The 15,050-nt window shown below is 39.6% G+C and overlaps 1 protein-coding gene across 5 annotated transcripts in view; it reads left to right on the forward strand.

Moving 5' to 3' along the window:
• Window positions 1–15,050, forward strand: part of cacna1bb (calcium channel, voltage-dependent, N type, alpha 1B subunit, b) — a 130,675-nt gene that overhangs the window by 57,941 nt on the left and 57,684 nt on the right. For all 5 annotated transcript variants that reach the window (XM_028418265.1, XM_028418264.1, XM_028418267.1 and 2 more), the window contains exons 9-15: window positions 9,362–9,465; window positions 9,796–9,911; window positions 10,003–10,092; window positions 11,961–12,050; window positions 13,419–13,640; window positions 13,723–13,835; window positions 13,911–14,023. In XM_028418265.1, the coding sequence (XP_028274066.1) occupies window positions 9,362–9,465; window positions 9,796–9,911; window positions 10,003–10,092; window positions 11,961–12,050; window positions 13,419–13,640; window positions 13,723–13,835; window positions 13,911–14,023 (848 nt within the window). The remainder of the gene's footprint in view (window positions 1–9,361; window positions 9,466–9,795; window positions 9,912–10,002; window positions 10,093–11,960; window positions 12,051–13,418; window positions 13,641–13,722; window positions 13,836–13,910; window positions 14,024–15,050) is intronic.

The following is a 15,050-nucleotide window of genomic DNA, read 5'->3' on the forward strand; positions in this document are numbered from 1 at the left end:
TCACTTGCTGGATTTTCCTTCAAACTTCCTCCCTCTCTTACATCTGCTAACGTCATTCTGTTGTGATAATGACAGTCAGGTTTATAAAGAGAAAAATGGATTTTAGTAAGAGGGCAGATTATTGACGGCATGAATGACGGTTTATTTTATATACCGTCATTCATACCGCCATATTTTGTTTTCCATCTTCATCTTTAGGACGTTATTTTACCACTTATATCCACCATCCATTTTCTGTTGCTTATCCATAGTCAGGAAGCCAGACCTCCCTCTCCCTAGCCACCTCCTCCAGCTCTTCTGGGGAATACCAAGGTGTTCCCAGGCTAGCTGAGAGATATAATCTCTCCACCGTGTCCTTGGTCTGCATTAGGGTGTCCTTCAGGTTGAACATGCTTAAAACACATCACCTGGGAGGCATCCTTACTAGGTGCCCAAACCACCTCAGCTAGCTCCGCTCAATGCGGTGGAGCAGCGGCTGAGAGACCAGCCTCCCTGTGGATTAAGGTCATTTCAGCCGCTTGTATTTGCGATCTCATTGTTTCAGTTGTTTCTGTGAGAAATAATAAGCCCTATTATCCTAAAGTTTATAAATGCAAGCCTCAGGTCTTGTTTTGACACATTCCCGCCATTACTGCTCTCTCTTTTATAGCAGTCTACAAAAGACAGTGAAGCTTTTGACTGGCTCACACTGCGAATGCTGCTTCAGCTCGGAGCCAGTCAGCGGGGAAGTGACACTGTTGTAGCAGCAGCAGAATGTGTGGGCGGTTTCTCAGAGTCGATAATGTGGCAATCTTCATTTCATGGCTCGTGATTTTATTACATCTCCTCCGTCTCTCCTGGTGACCCAGAGGCTGCAATAAAATTAGAAGCGGGCCTAATTACTTCTGCTGTGTCATGCTCAGACTTTACACTAAAAAACTCAAATGTAAATACATTACATCACGTGATGGAAGTATCTGTGCCTGGTTTGAAGTGGCTGGGGTCTGCATGAGGAAGGTGGTGTCATGTAGATCTTAGCTGTACTTGCAGAGAACTTCTATGTGTTGCAAATGGCTGTGTACTACTGGCAGTGATGGGGAGTAACAGCATGTACCGGCATTATGGAAGTAACTGTATTCTGTTTTAGTTACAGGCTAAAGAGATGGTAATTAGAATACAGTTACATTGTTGAAATCAGTGGATTACTCAATGGTATTAACACGTTTATTCACTCTGCTGGATAAAACAAGTGACATAAATATCATTGTCTTCGTTGCAACAAAGTTTTTGTTTACAGCAGATGTCTGACTTTCTCATGATCGCTTGTCTCATTGTGTGTTTACGTACATGTGTATGACGGTGAATAGTTGTTGGAGTGAGAGCTCCTACTGAAAATACAAAATATTTGATCAAAGCTAAAGTTTTTTGGGCTATGTCAGCAAACTGGACAGGAAGCTGCATGCTGCAGGCAACAGAGAGGACAGTCTGAGGATGAGGATGAAGAGTGAAGGTGTTGCATTGTGTGCTTATAATACCCATCAATCATGATGATCAGTTTTTGGTACAACACCGGTACACTGTTAGCGTCATTTGAATGAGTGAACTACTTATCTATTAGCTGAGCTAGCTAAAAAAACTGAGGCTGATTAACATTTAATCAGAATCAGAATCAGAAATACTTTATTGATCCCCGGGGGGAAATTGTTTCAATTGTTTTTAAGTACAAATTATTATTATTATTTAGACATCATTACATTCTGTTTCTCTAAATAGAATAACACTGATGTGAAAGCAGTCAGCTGGAACAATCCTGACATTTTTCATTGAATGTTACTCAGATTGACAGAATGTGACAGAATACATTACAAATTACATTTTAGGATATGTAATCTGTATTCTGTAACTAAATACTTTTTAAACTATCCTCTCCCAGCACTGACTAGTGTTAACATCTCTGAGTGTTTAATGTGTGTAATGTGCACGAGGTCACCCACACCCTTTCTTCTCACTTCATTAGAGGTGTGTGAGTCACACAGGCAGGTGCACCTTGACCTTGTCACGGTGGAGTTTTGTGCCATCAGGAGGGCCGCTGTGCCTGTCAGATTCTTGTAAAAATAGAGCAGCACAAAAGGGAATACAAGGTGTGATATGTCTGTGAATTCTTCATCAGACAGTCCCAGCTGTATAAAAGAACTTGTCGTAGCAGCAGGTACATCTCTCTGCATTTCACATTATAGCACAGAGCTAAATGTGACAGATGATGCTAACAAGGACCACTGATTTGGCTGTCCTGTGCTGGAGAGCACTGATGGAACATATGTGACATCACCCATAGTTTCTGAAGGGCAATTTTGAGTTCCTGTGAGAGGCTCCAACTGTTGTGATGGTGGCAGTGTCACAGTCCACTTAAACCCCAAATACAGGCAAGGAGGTGGGGTATGAGTGAAGCTGAGGCAGATGGACATTTATGGAAGCAGGAGGCTTGTGCTGTGGGTCAAGACAGGCCTGTCGCTCAAGGGGTCACCGATAATGGTGCAGACTTGACTGAAACAAAGACTTTTTAACATATAGTTCTATGGAGATTGATACACTTACCAGAGCTTGTAGCATTATGTCGGAGGTAAGCCATGGATACTATGGTTAGCTACAGTAAACATTTGTTATACCCTATGTATACTTAATGAATAGTTTTGTAGCTAAGAAAATGCTACGATAACTAAAACCAGTGCAGAACTTTAGCGGAATTGTGCGCTCCTAAGGATGTAGAAGTGTAAAATGAGCTGGGAACTTGACTGTGAAGGAAGTAATTGACATTATTTAGTAAAATTAGAGAAATGCAAATGAGAAAAATGGTTGTCTCTAGCTATAAAACCCTTAAATTCAGTTTAAGCAGAGAGCCGTTTTTGTGGTATTCTTCTTCTTCTTCTTCTTCTTCTTTAGAGACCTTTTGACTCCATAGCCCCCGGATCTGTTGAGCACAGTCATTTCTGCTGGTTGGGAATAATTCAGAGCTGCTGAAATGATTCAGAGTGGCTGTCTTCATTTCAGCAGGCTTTCCCTACGCGTTGGTGTGCGCGATGGCAGTTCTGTAAGCTGAGAGTGGGAGTACACTGTCACCTCGCAACTGCATGATGCATGACTCCAAATTTTGTGGCAGCTTTTGCTTCTTCTTCTTTTTTTTTCCTCACTGATCATTCAGAGCCAGCGATGACTCATGAGAATAACAGAGGTGGAATAACCATATCAAGTGAACTCATATAAAAAACATCAAACTCAGTGGATGCAAGTCATTTCCCGGAGGTCGTTTTTTAGATATCAACAGGATGTGACCACGGCCTGCCAAGGCAAAGCAGGTCATGTTTACATGTGTAGTATCTTTTACTGATGTGGCGATTGAACTACTGTGCAGAGTATACTGTAAAACTGAAAAAAAAGTTTTCAAAATAAGACATAGATTTAAAACCTACGCTTTGCTCCAATTTCTGTTTTCTTTTCATTATGTTTAAACAGCATATGGTGTCATTGCATGCACCTTGCTAAAGGCAACATATTGCATAAGTGGTTTTATAATAACCTAAATTAATATAGCCCTTGGCCTTGTCTGCCATATGCCCTGTATTAGTTTGCATCTTTTACACGCAATGTAATTCAGTCTTGTTGCATAGCTCTGTACTCACTGCACTGAAGGAAACAAGGCATACACTGATCACACCAGGACGGACTTCAGCTTTGTAGTGTGTATGTAAACACACTATGATGCATTCAAGAGATTAAAGCAGAGCTAAGAGACTTGTTAGAGTTCCTTGAAGATGTTTTGTCTCAAAATCTAGATGGGGAAGAGAAGTTTATATGTGGTTGAGGACCTTAGTAGTCGGATATTACTGGCTTAAAACTTGAGTTTGTTGCATACCAGTGTGGCTCAGTTAGTCATTTTCCAACAATAGGCAAAGTAAATGGCAAGCAACATGAATGAAGAGGTGACTTCTCATACCAGCATGAGCCAGAAATCATACTCTTATGCATCACTACCACCACCTGGCTGGGGTGTGTACAGACATAAACATGCTGCGTGATATCTCTGTGCCTATGTAGCAGTGCTTCATCAGAATATAGTTCCAAGATATATCAGCCTAGCATTGCCATTTGTACTTATTGTGAATATGTATTTAGGAAAGGAAAAAAAAGGCTCACTTTTGCTTACGACATGCTAGTTGGTTACTTTAGATTCCATTGACTATGCTAAGCTAAGATAGTGGTGACGCATGCACTGAAACAAAAAAAGTGGTTGCACTGTCACAGGGCATATTAAGGCTACTAAATATATTTCCGAGTCCTGAAACCATGTAATCGGGAATTTCTGATCATGTGATCAGATCCAGACATCCCTAACAACAACAACTAAGTATTAGACACTAAGCTTTAGTCATGGGAATTTCCCAGTGGTTCCAACTGTGAATACATTTGTATCAGAACCAGCAGTAACTCTTTCAGCAATTTAATACAGTAGATGGTCTGCTGGTGTAGCAGTTCTCTTGGTTTCCTTCTCTGGACCACTTTTGACCTGCCTATCACAGTTAGGGCCCATTTTTCCTGTCTCTGACATCAACTTTGAGGACAAAATGCCGCTTAATACATCCCTCCTACTGACAGGTACCATGGTAACCAGATAATCAGCGTTATTCACTTCACCTCTCAGCGCTCAAAATGTTATAATTGACCAGTGGAAATGACCAATGTTGAGCTAGTTACTGAAAATATGTTAGTAGGTACTTCTAAAATGTAACTATTTATTATATAACAAGTCATTAGTGACTGAGGTAACTTATAAATACATTCCCTTTTAACGCACTTATTGTTGTGTTGCTTTCTGTGACACAGTGTTGCGTGATGCTGAACAGTGGCACTGTCAATTACACATCCACTCACCACACATTGTTATATTTAAAGCTATAACTGTGACACTATGACAGGAGTGAGTAAAAGCATAAACAAGTATTTTCATGCTCATTATTTTGTTGCTGTTTTCAACACCTTAATATATAAATTAAGTGTAGATGGAAGCACAGATGTGTTTGCCAGATGGGCGCCAGAGGCTGTTTGCTATATAGAATCATGGATCGCACCTTTTTTTTTATACAAAAGTGACATATAATAAATTAAAGTGATGGATGTCCTTCCATTATCGCCCAGAGGCCACAGTACAGGTCTTTACTTTTCTTTTATTATTGTGTAATCAGGCAGCACACCATATGATATACTGAATCTGTATGGTGGTCATTTTTTTATATTAAAAAGTCATATTTCATAATCTAATTAATATTTAAATTGACAATTTTACACTCTTAATTTTACAACCTAAATGAGACTCTTAATTATACAGACAAATACCACAAAACCAGATTGTGTGCGCAGTTAGCGCGTTCAACCTCTTAAATCCAGCAGCTCTGAGGCTTCCACCACAGAGACCTTACTTGCGTTTCACAATCTGAAAAACATTTGCACAAGCTCAACCGAACTCAGCTCGTCTTCCTATAAGCTGCCAAGCTGAGGAATCTAGGCCGTGTCAACAAATGAGAAAAGTCCTTCCCTTCCTCACACACTCTAAACTCCGGGAGTGAAAGCTGACGCAACGGAGTGCATTATCGTTTCAGCTCCTCACCAGGCCTTCATACAGGTTCCCCCAGAGAGAGAGAGAGAGAGGGAGGGAAACATTAACATGCTGGAAAGACACTGCAAAAATAAGCTTGTTAACATCCATCAGTTGCATATAGATGTAAAATGTTGATATTCTTCACCTGTAGTCTGCTCGTATATATATTTTAAAATCTATGAGGACTGTGACTAGCATGTGAAAATACAGAAATACAATTTTTAGTTTAAACAGGACCTCTACAATTTGACACATGGTGTAGTTTACATCACCCAATGCAGAGTAAATGAGCTCTTGAAGCATCCAAGTATTGAATTTTTACCCATACCCAGGGCCGAACTGCCCACTTTTTCCTTGGAGGAGGAATCTGAATAAATGAAACAATGCCTTTTTATTGGGTATAAGTTCAGTATGTTTAAATTTAAATCAGATAAAGATTTAATATATTACACTTCTAAATTATGTTTATTATTTCCAGCTTGAAACTGGATATTTGTGATTAATGGTGTGTATTGAGCTCTACTGAATAAACTACGCTAAGTTGACATTGCAAACGTCGTAGCCTTTACTGACAATACAAAATATTTCCATATCTCTCTTTACCAGCTGCAGCTCGGGTCTGTCCTCTGAAAATCATGTCTGTTAACTTCACACATTTGGCAGCATCTTCCTCCAACACCTTTCTTTTCTTTAGCCTGGCCTTATGCTGGCCTCCATCACCACCACTGTAGCTACAGTATGTTTAATTTTACGGCTCCAGTCAGAAAAGACGACTTGTGGGCCCAACCAACTTAAACCTTCGTGGAGGGGGAATTCCCTCAGATGATGGAACCCCTCTAATCTACTGCAATGTAGGGGCTGTGCTGTCAGATAATTGGAGAATGACTGCAAGAAGAAGATTAGATTAGTGACAGAGAAGTCGTTTTTTTTTTTTGCATCCAACTCGCCCAAACCCGAGATTGGCATGAACCAGCTCATCTGGAATCCTCCTGAAAGCCGCTCCAGGCCGGCCCATACCTGATTTGACTCCTCCGATCACTGATACTGATCCATCCAACAACACATAAGGCATTTTGCTACTGATGGAAGATACAGCAGGATATTGTTTCCAGAGCCATGCTTCTTCTTGCTTCATATGGGGTGATTAGCCTTCAGTTCAGTCACAAATATGAGATCATCTTCTCATCTCAACCAATAAAGCATGTAAGTTTAAACAATTATTTCAAACTTCACTGAACTGAATCAAACTGAATGCAGCCGGAGGCGGATAAAAGGACGCTCATGTATCATTCATACCGAGAGAATTTTACAGACATGAAGTTGAGCGATGAGATGACGAGACAGTGATGAAATGCTGGAAATCTAGGGAAGGAAACGATGGCAAGCAATAACAGCAAAGACTACATGTCAGCCATTTTATCTCGGCGTTTGGTGTGCTGCTGTAAATTTGTGCGCATCTTCGGGTGCATAATATAGATCTCCCACCTGCTGATTCAGCCGCCTCCTGAACCTCCTATCGCAATTACAGCCAGCGTGTAGCGACACACTTCGACACTGGTGTCTGCAAAATGTCACTGTGCTTCACACGGCCCATCAGTCTGCAGGTCGACCCCCCCCCACCCCTTGCTAACAGGCCACATTGTGGGAGCGTGCTCAGACACAGAGGGTGCTGACTCCCTAAAACGCCCAGAGGGGCACAAATATCTAGTCCTGCTGTAGGGTGGACACAACAAAGAGATGTTTGGACACAACCAGTATGATAAAAAAAAGACGTCTATTGTGTTGCGTGAGTGTGTATATGTGTGCTATACACTAAACTATTAGTGATTTCACTACAAAAAAACAACACCAGCTCATATTGTGATGTTTCTGGTTTGCATTGATAAAGGAGTTAGGGACAGTTTTGTTTTTAGGATGTTTGCTCTGACGGCAAAGAGACTGAAAGAGAATTGTTTGTTTTGTTTTATTTCAAATCGAAAAGTCGTCAGTATTTCTTTTTTTAATGAAAGAAGTTGCTAAAAGTTTTTGTTCAGTCTGCCATGGTAGTGAAAAAAAATCGATTTCTATTCACAGCAGCTGTCGGGAAATTAAAAAAAGTAGGATGTCATCCCAAGTTGATTGATTAAAAAAATATAAGCATCAATCCATCAACATTTTAATTAATCAGCTAATTTAAATTAGGCATACAGTTTGTACTATGGGGACACATTTATATGAGGTGTTTTAAAGGCTTACTAGAATAAACAACAACATAATCCAGGGTTAGTTTTTTCCCATATGAACTTTTCTACAAATGCTTTCAGCTATCACAGAGCAAACTCAGATTGTAGTTTGTACATATGACAGTATATATCCTAGTAGACAACCTTTACTGTAGCGGCTCAGGTACAATAGCAAGTCTGCAGTATTGCAGGAAAGAACAGGAGCTGCTTTGCAGACCACTTAGTGACTTCTTGCAGCCTTGGAATTACACAGCTGTCACTGTGATTGTGGCAAATTCATATTTCATGGTTGTTACTCTACACATGCAATAAGCATGCACACATCAGCAGCCAAAACGCAGCCTTAACCCTCACAGCATGCTCACAGCGTGCGGTTGATTACAATCAGAAATCATTCATTTCACATGAATGATAAGTGTTTCCCTTAAGGAGCCGGACACAACATCATATGAATAAAAGAGGATGTAGTAGTTCTCAGAAACGTTTTTCCGATGACCTTTTGGGAACGTTGTAGTTTACAGTCCTCAGAAGGAATTTAAAGGTCCAATCAGAAGATGAATGCATTAATAATAAGTGTTCTTACTACAGATGTAAACTTACCTTACAGGCAGATTCACAGATATCGAACGTACATTGAATTTGTGAGTGAAGTCCAGGCTTTCTGCTTTAGTGTGGCATAAACCATTTTCAAATAGGGATGTCCCGATCCGATCACATGATTGGAAATCGGGCCCGATTACGTGATTTACGAGACTCGATCGGAATCAGACATTACCTCCCAATCAGGACTCGGATATATATTTATTAGGGCTGTCAAAGTTAACGCCTTCTGTGCAGGGTGGTTCTGTGTCTTGTAGTGTAGGGGTATGACAGTTGCTTTTGGAGCAACAGGTCCTGGGTTCGAGACCTCGATGTGCTGCATGTGTGAAATCTCTCAGTGCGGCCACACACATGGGTTTTGCTGTAATGAGTGCCTTTATAGAAAGTATCGGATCGGGACTTGGTAGATACTCAAAATCAAATGAATCAGACTCGGAGGGCAAAAAAACCTGATCGGGACATCCCTATTTTCAAATGACATCATTTTCATATACACACATGTTTTGGTGGTTCATACATACATGCATACTCACACACATAAGGATGTCTTGTTTGTGGCTCTTTCTGCCTTCAGTCTTGTCTTCAGTAAGTGAACAGAAGCTCTGTTGGGTTGGGACTTGGTCAGTGAAGAATCTTGCAGTTCTTTGTTTTGAGAAACTCTTGGGTAGCTGCTGCTGAATTGGAGTCATTATCCATCTGCAATATGAAGCAGCAGTCATAGAAGTTTTGCATCTGAGCACCGAGTGTAGATCTATACCCTCCAGAATTCACCCTGCTGCTTCTATTAGCAGCCACATCAACAGTGACCCTATTCCACTGGCTGACAATTCATGAACCTCAATAAAAAAACATTCATGTTTTAAAATAATTGTGTATTTGTGTTTCCTATGTTGTATGCGTGTGAATGCAGACCAATGATGTAGTTGGAGGCTCCTGGAACTGGCTCTACTTCATCCCCCTCATCATCATCGGTTCTTTCTTCATGCTCAACCTGGTGCTCGGTGTCCTGTCGGGGTGAGTTATTTTACATGTAATAGCCGCTTGCCTTAATTGCATGTTGCGTGAAAAGTCCATTACGTTTCGTCATGCCAGTATCATCACTGTTGATCATCTCGGTCCACACACACTGCTCTGCCAGCAGCCTTTTTCCCCTCTATCGCACCCTCAGCAGCCGCACAGCTGTCATCTTAACTCCAGCGTTAATAATCCGTGTCTGTCATGCAGTGTATCCTGCTTGTTGCTGTAAATGTATCAGTGTCTGTATCAACCACATCCAAACAGAAAGAAAGAAAAAAATTAACTCCAAGCTGCCACATGTGATTACGTGTATATATTTCTCCACAGTGAATTTGCCAAAGAGCGAGAGCGTGTAGAGAAGAGGCAGGAGTTCCTGAAGCTTCGCAGGCAGCAGCAGATTGAGAGAGAACTCACGGGATACTTGGAGTGGATCTGCAAAGCAGGTTGGACTCATCCTTTAAACAGTGTGAAGATTTGTGTCTGTTAAAAAAAAGCATGACAAATTAAGAGGAAGTCCATTTTCTCCTGCTGCAGAGGAGGTGTTGCTGGAGGAGGAGGACGAGATCGCAGAGGAGAAGTCCCCGATGGATGGTGCGTGGTACAAGAGGAAACAAAACCTACCAGGTGAAAACAGGGCTGAGTATCTGTTGCCTGCTTTACCATGGTCCATTAGCACAGGAGGCTGATGGTAAAGCAGGCAATGAGAGGCTCATCATCTCCATCTGAAGGGCTGATTTTGCACATAAACCATCCCAACATCATCTATCATGGGCCCTTTGTCTCTAAGGAGTTCATGCTGTTTTATATATAATAGGAAAAAAAAATCTTGTTAGATAATACACTAGGTTTGACAGTTGAAATGAATGCTTAATTTATAGATTTTGCATTACAATGCAATATAATATAGTAGAAATGCCAGAAGGTTCTCTTTATGTGAAGCCATGCTACTCAACGGGTGCTTGTACCCACCTCAGCCAGTCTTACAGTGTGAGTATAATCAGATAATCAGCACTTATGATTAGCTTTATATGGAGTCCTAATGGTGTCTTACTGCACACTGTTGTTCAGCTCTCAGTTCAGTTCAATTCACAAAGCTTTATTGGCATGACCATATGCATGTACGTTAGTTCCATATTAGCTCTCACTGAACTTAAAAAAAACATGAAATAATCATCAATTAATATTGGAATCATATTATTAACAATAAACAATAAAATAAAAAGTGAAGGCAAGGGTTAATTAGTGAGATTTACAGTCCTAGTCTGATTGGATTTGATAAAGTAAATTCACCATATACTTCCTATCACACATAGTTGGCAGCTCCTTTGACCTTTGACCTTATACAGACAGGTGTGTGTCTTTCCTCATCAAGTCCAATCAGTATCATCAAACACAGCTGGACTCAGATGAAGGTGTAGAACCATCTGAAGATGATCAGAAGAAATGGACGCACCTGAGTTCAACATATGAGTCACAGCAAAGGCTCTGATACTTAGGACCATGTCATATTTCACTTTTTCTATTTAATACATCTGCAACAATGTCAACAATTCTGTGTTTTTCTGTCAATATGTGGTGCTGTGTGAACATTAATGAGGAAAAAAATGAACTTAAATGATTTTAGCAATATAACAAAGAGTGAATGCACATCCATGCTGGTGACTCCAGTAAAGGGACAGCAGCAGGCTGTCTTCATTTCTCACTTAGAGTCCACAGCCGGATAAAAACCACTCTGATGTTGTTAGAGCAGAAAATGTGTATTGGGCCTTTGTCAGATGAAGGACAGGTATGAATAGTGGAGCAAAGTGTCAGTCATAGCAGTCAGTCTCGATGGAAGACATCTTCAAACGCTTTAGTGATTCAGCTAGTCCTCTGATGATAAGAAACAGAGAAAATTTATAATGCAGTACAGACTGAACGTTTCATGTAGAGATAAAAGATGATCGATCCTGAAGCAATTCCTAAATTTAATATGGAATAATAATGACTTTATTTTTCTTAAAAACAAGCTTTACAAAATGCAAAAAGTCAGTTCAGCAGCAGGAGAGCCAAACAAAAGCACACAGAAAAAAATGAATAAATAAATAAAAATAAATAATAATTTTTAAAGTCTCAGAGCCTTTTGTCAGGCTGGTTCTGCCTTTTTTCCTTTCTTTTTTGTGCAGTGCTGTAGGTTTCGTGCAGTCGTATAGCTCTGAGGAAAGAGCCCACCACTCCACCAGCATGGAGGTGGTCCTGTGGTCTTGTCACATTCATGTCATGCTGGCAGTTTTTCATTCCAAGGCTGACTTCAAGCAGGAAGGCAGAAAATCTCCAAATGAAAAAAGAATGTGATGGATGCCTGCTATTCATATTTTCCTATTAGCTCATCCCACCTCACACACACACACACACACATGCTCATCCAGCCATGGTTACTCCATCCATAGCTATGATTTCATTTTATTATTAGGGCTACTGCATTATTTTTCTTTCCTCTCTTCTCTTTACAGTCCTAAAGCGAGGCAAAATCAAGAAGGGTAAAAATGACCTGATCAGTGCTGAGGAAGGAGAGGACCCTTTCGCTGACATCTCATCTGTTGGTAAATCCTCCATTTAAAAAAAAAAAATCCACAGCCCCCAGCGGGTCACCTCCGGCCTCAGCGTGCTGCTGTCTGTCCACAGAGTCGACCTTTACAATAATAAAAAAAAAGCCTGTCTTCTACAATGAACATAACCATGTCCGGCCTCCATTTATCAGATTAGAATGTCACATCACCTCAGCATTATAAAACATGCAGCTAAAGATCTTAATAATGTACATTACAGCAGAAGCGCCCTGATCCTGGCTACGTTTTTTTTTCTCCTGGCTTTACATCACCTTGAGGGAAAATGAGTATAATTAACTTTTCTAATTAAAATGTTAAATTAAAAAAGCAAGAGAATAACCTGCAGCATGTTAGAATTCTACTTTTGATTATTAATGGAGCTCATGGGCTCACACAAAGACAACATGTAATTGCTTGTCTGTGTTGGAAATAGGCATTAGCATGGCAATTGAAACTTTTTTTTTAAATTTAGTTCGAACCATAACATCTAATGACTGTTTTGTACAAAATAAAGTGCTGTGGGAATAGATGTTAAACTCACACATAATGCCTGCAGTTGGCAAATGGTAGGCGCAGCATTTTTTAATGAGCAGCTGCAGGTAAAGGTAAAGCAGCAGTTAATATTTTTATGCTGTTACCTCTCTCCCATGGGGGCAGTAGGTATTTTAGTCACAAACATTTCCATGCTTGTTAGCAGACATAAAGTAGGAAGGATACCTACTCAATAATATAGTATATGTGTGGTCCGGTCATCTTTTTTTATTTTTGTTTATCCGTGTGCTCCATCTTTACTATAGCAGATTTAAATCCACTGATATATAGGCGCACATTACATAAGCATATCTTCAAATAAGTCTATATGTCATTAAAATATATCACATCATATCATCATAAAAATATTAGGCTAATTATTATCTTTCAAAATAAGAGAAAAATAAACGAATATTAGAACACCATAATAATAACTAAATAATAAAAAAATGAAAAATAAAAATCTATAAATTGGGTTTAAAAAATTATTTTTCAAAAAATACCCCTCCCCCAAAAAATATCTAATAATAACCTATGAAAACTGAATTTAAAAATAACTATTTTTATGTTATTTTTTCTAAATGACTTTCTTTTACTTCCTCTGAAATGAGAAAAAAATAACAATATAAATAAATAAATAAATAAATAATAATAAGTTTGGTCCACTGGCCCCAATGTGGGCGACCCCTCCCTAGAGTTTCCAAACATTTCTACAAGTCACATGACAGGCAGGAGAAAGGCAGGAAGTAAGCGCATCAAACAGAAACCCACCATTCACACCATTCTCTGCATTAGACACCTCACACCCTTCCTCTTCATCCTCGCCTCCAGCTCCTCCTGGATCTCCATTCGGTCGGGCCAGCGTTAAGAGTGGCGGTAAGATGGACAGCTCATCTTACTTCCGACGTAAAGAGAAGAGGATCCGCTTCTTCATCCGGCGTATGGTGAAAGCTCAGAGCTTCTACTGGATCGTTCTGTGTCTGGTCGGCCTCAACACTCTGTGTGTGGCCATAGTCCACTACAACCAACCAGAGTGGCTCACAAAGGCTCTCTGTAAGTGTAAGACACACGCCTGTTGTCTCTGTTTATTCATACTGACAGCTGCTATGACCTGTTGTGTTACTTCCTGCCTCAGACACAGCAGAGTTTGTGTTCCTGGGTTTGTTTCTGACTGAGATGACTATGAAGATGTACGGACTAGGAGCGAGGAACTACTTCCACTCCTCCTTTAACTGCTTTGATTTTGGGGTAAGTAAAAATGAACAGTTCTGTAGTCAGGACGACAAGATGCACGTTAACTTTACACTCTGCTCTCGTCTGCAGGTGATTGTGGGAAGTATTTTTGAGGTGATCTGGGACATTATTAAACCAGGAGCATCGTTTGGTATCAGCGTGTTGAGAGCCCTGAGACTCCTCAGGATTTTCAAAGTCACCAAGTGAGTTCATTTCAGCAAACACAATGTGGAAGTACAGATAATTATACATCAGAATTTTTCACTGTGTCACTGTCAACCTTGGAGGCTTGTACAATATTTTTGTTCTCCATATTAACATACCAGTTGTATATAAAGTATATTACTGTAAGTATATTATTGTTGCATGAGATATTGTTGTCTTCTCTGTGTCATAAATCAGTCAGAATGAATACATAAACACAGACATTCTAGCAGCATCATCATGCTGGTTATCACTTTTATCAAATCTCATCATAAAAACAATTGCATGGAAGTAGTTTGCCATGCTTATTCTATGTTGGCATAATTACAAGCTGCAGAATAAGACATCAATATGTCAAATATCTCTGACATTTAGCATGAGCCCTATCAGGATGATTGATCTCATTTAAACGGAGCAATACATCATTTGCTACAAACAAGTAACATAACAGAAAAAGCTAATGTGTTTGTTGATTACAGTGGACTAATGATTGGATGGACTGATTGGAGACATTCCTGCTGTAAGAATGCTGTGTAACTGTGGCACAATGCAAAGCATGATGGGTAAAATTTAGAAAAAAGGGAATGATGAGAAAATGTCAGTGGAGGTCCTGGTATATGCCTGAGCGCACAGTTTTTGTGAGCTTTAATACACGATACATAATCAGAAGGATTATAAAAAGATTATAAAAAATATATAGATTTTTAATTTAAAAAATAATTTTACAGTGTTGTTTTTTCATTTTATTTATTATATCAGTTACAAATAAACAATACAAAATAATAATAATAATAATAATAATAATAATATACTAACAAATACCTGTACCTGCAATGCAAAATATGAGACATCATCCCTATATTTGAGTTTATATGGGTGAACCAAATGTATACTTGGCACACACACATATTGTGCACATTCACATCCAAATCTGTTGTTTCAGTGACACATCATTTTAATGTTATATGAGCTGTACTACTTCCTCAAAAGAGGCTTTCCTAATTCCTTCCTGTCTGAAGTGACAAT

Source organism: Parambassis ranga, chromosome 12 (assembly GCF_900634625.1).
Source record: "Parambassis ranga chromosome 12, fParRan2.1, whole genome shotgun sequence".
Taxonomy (NCBI): domain Eukaryota; kingdom Metazoa; phylum Chordata; class Actinopteri; family Ambassidae; genus Parambassis; species Parambassis ranga.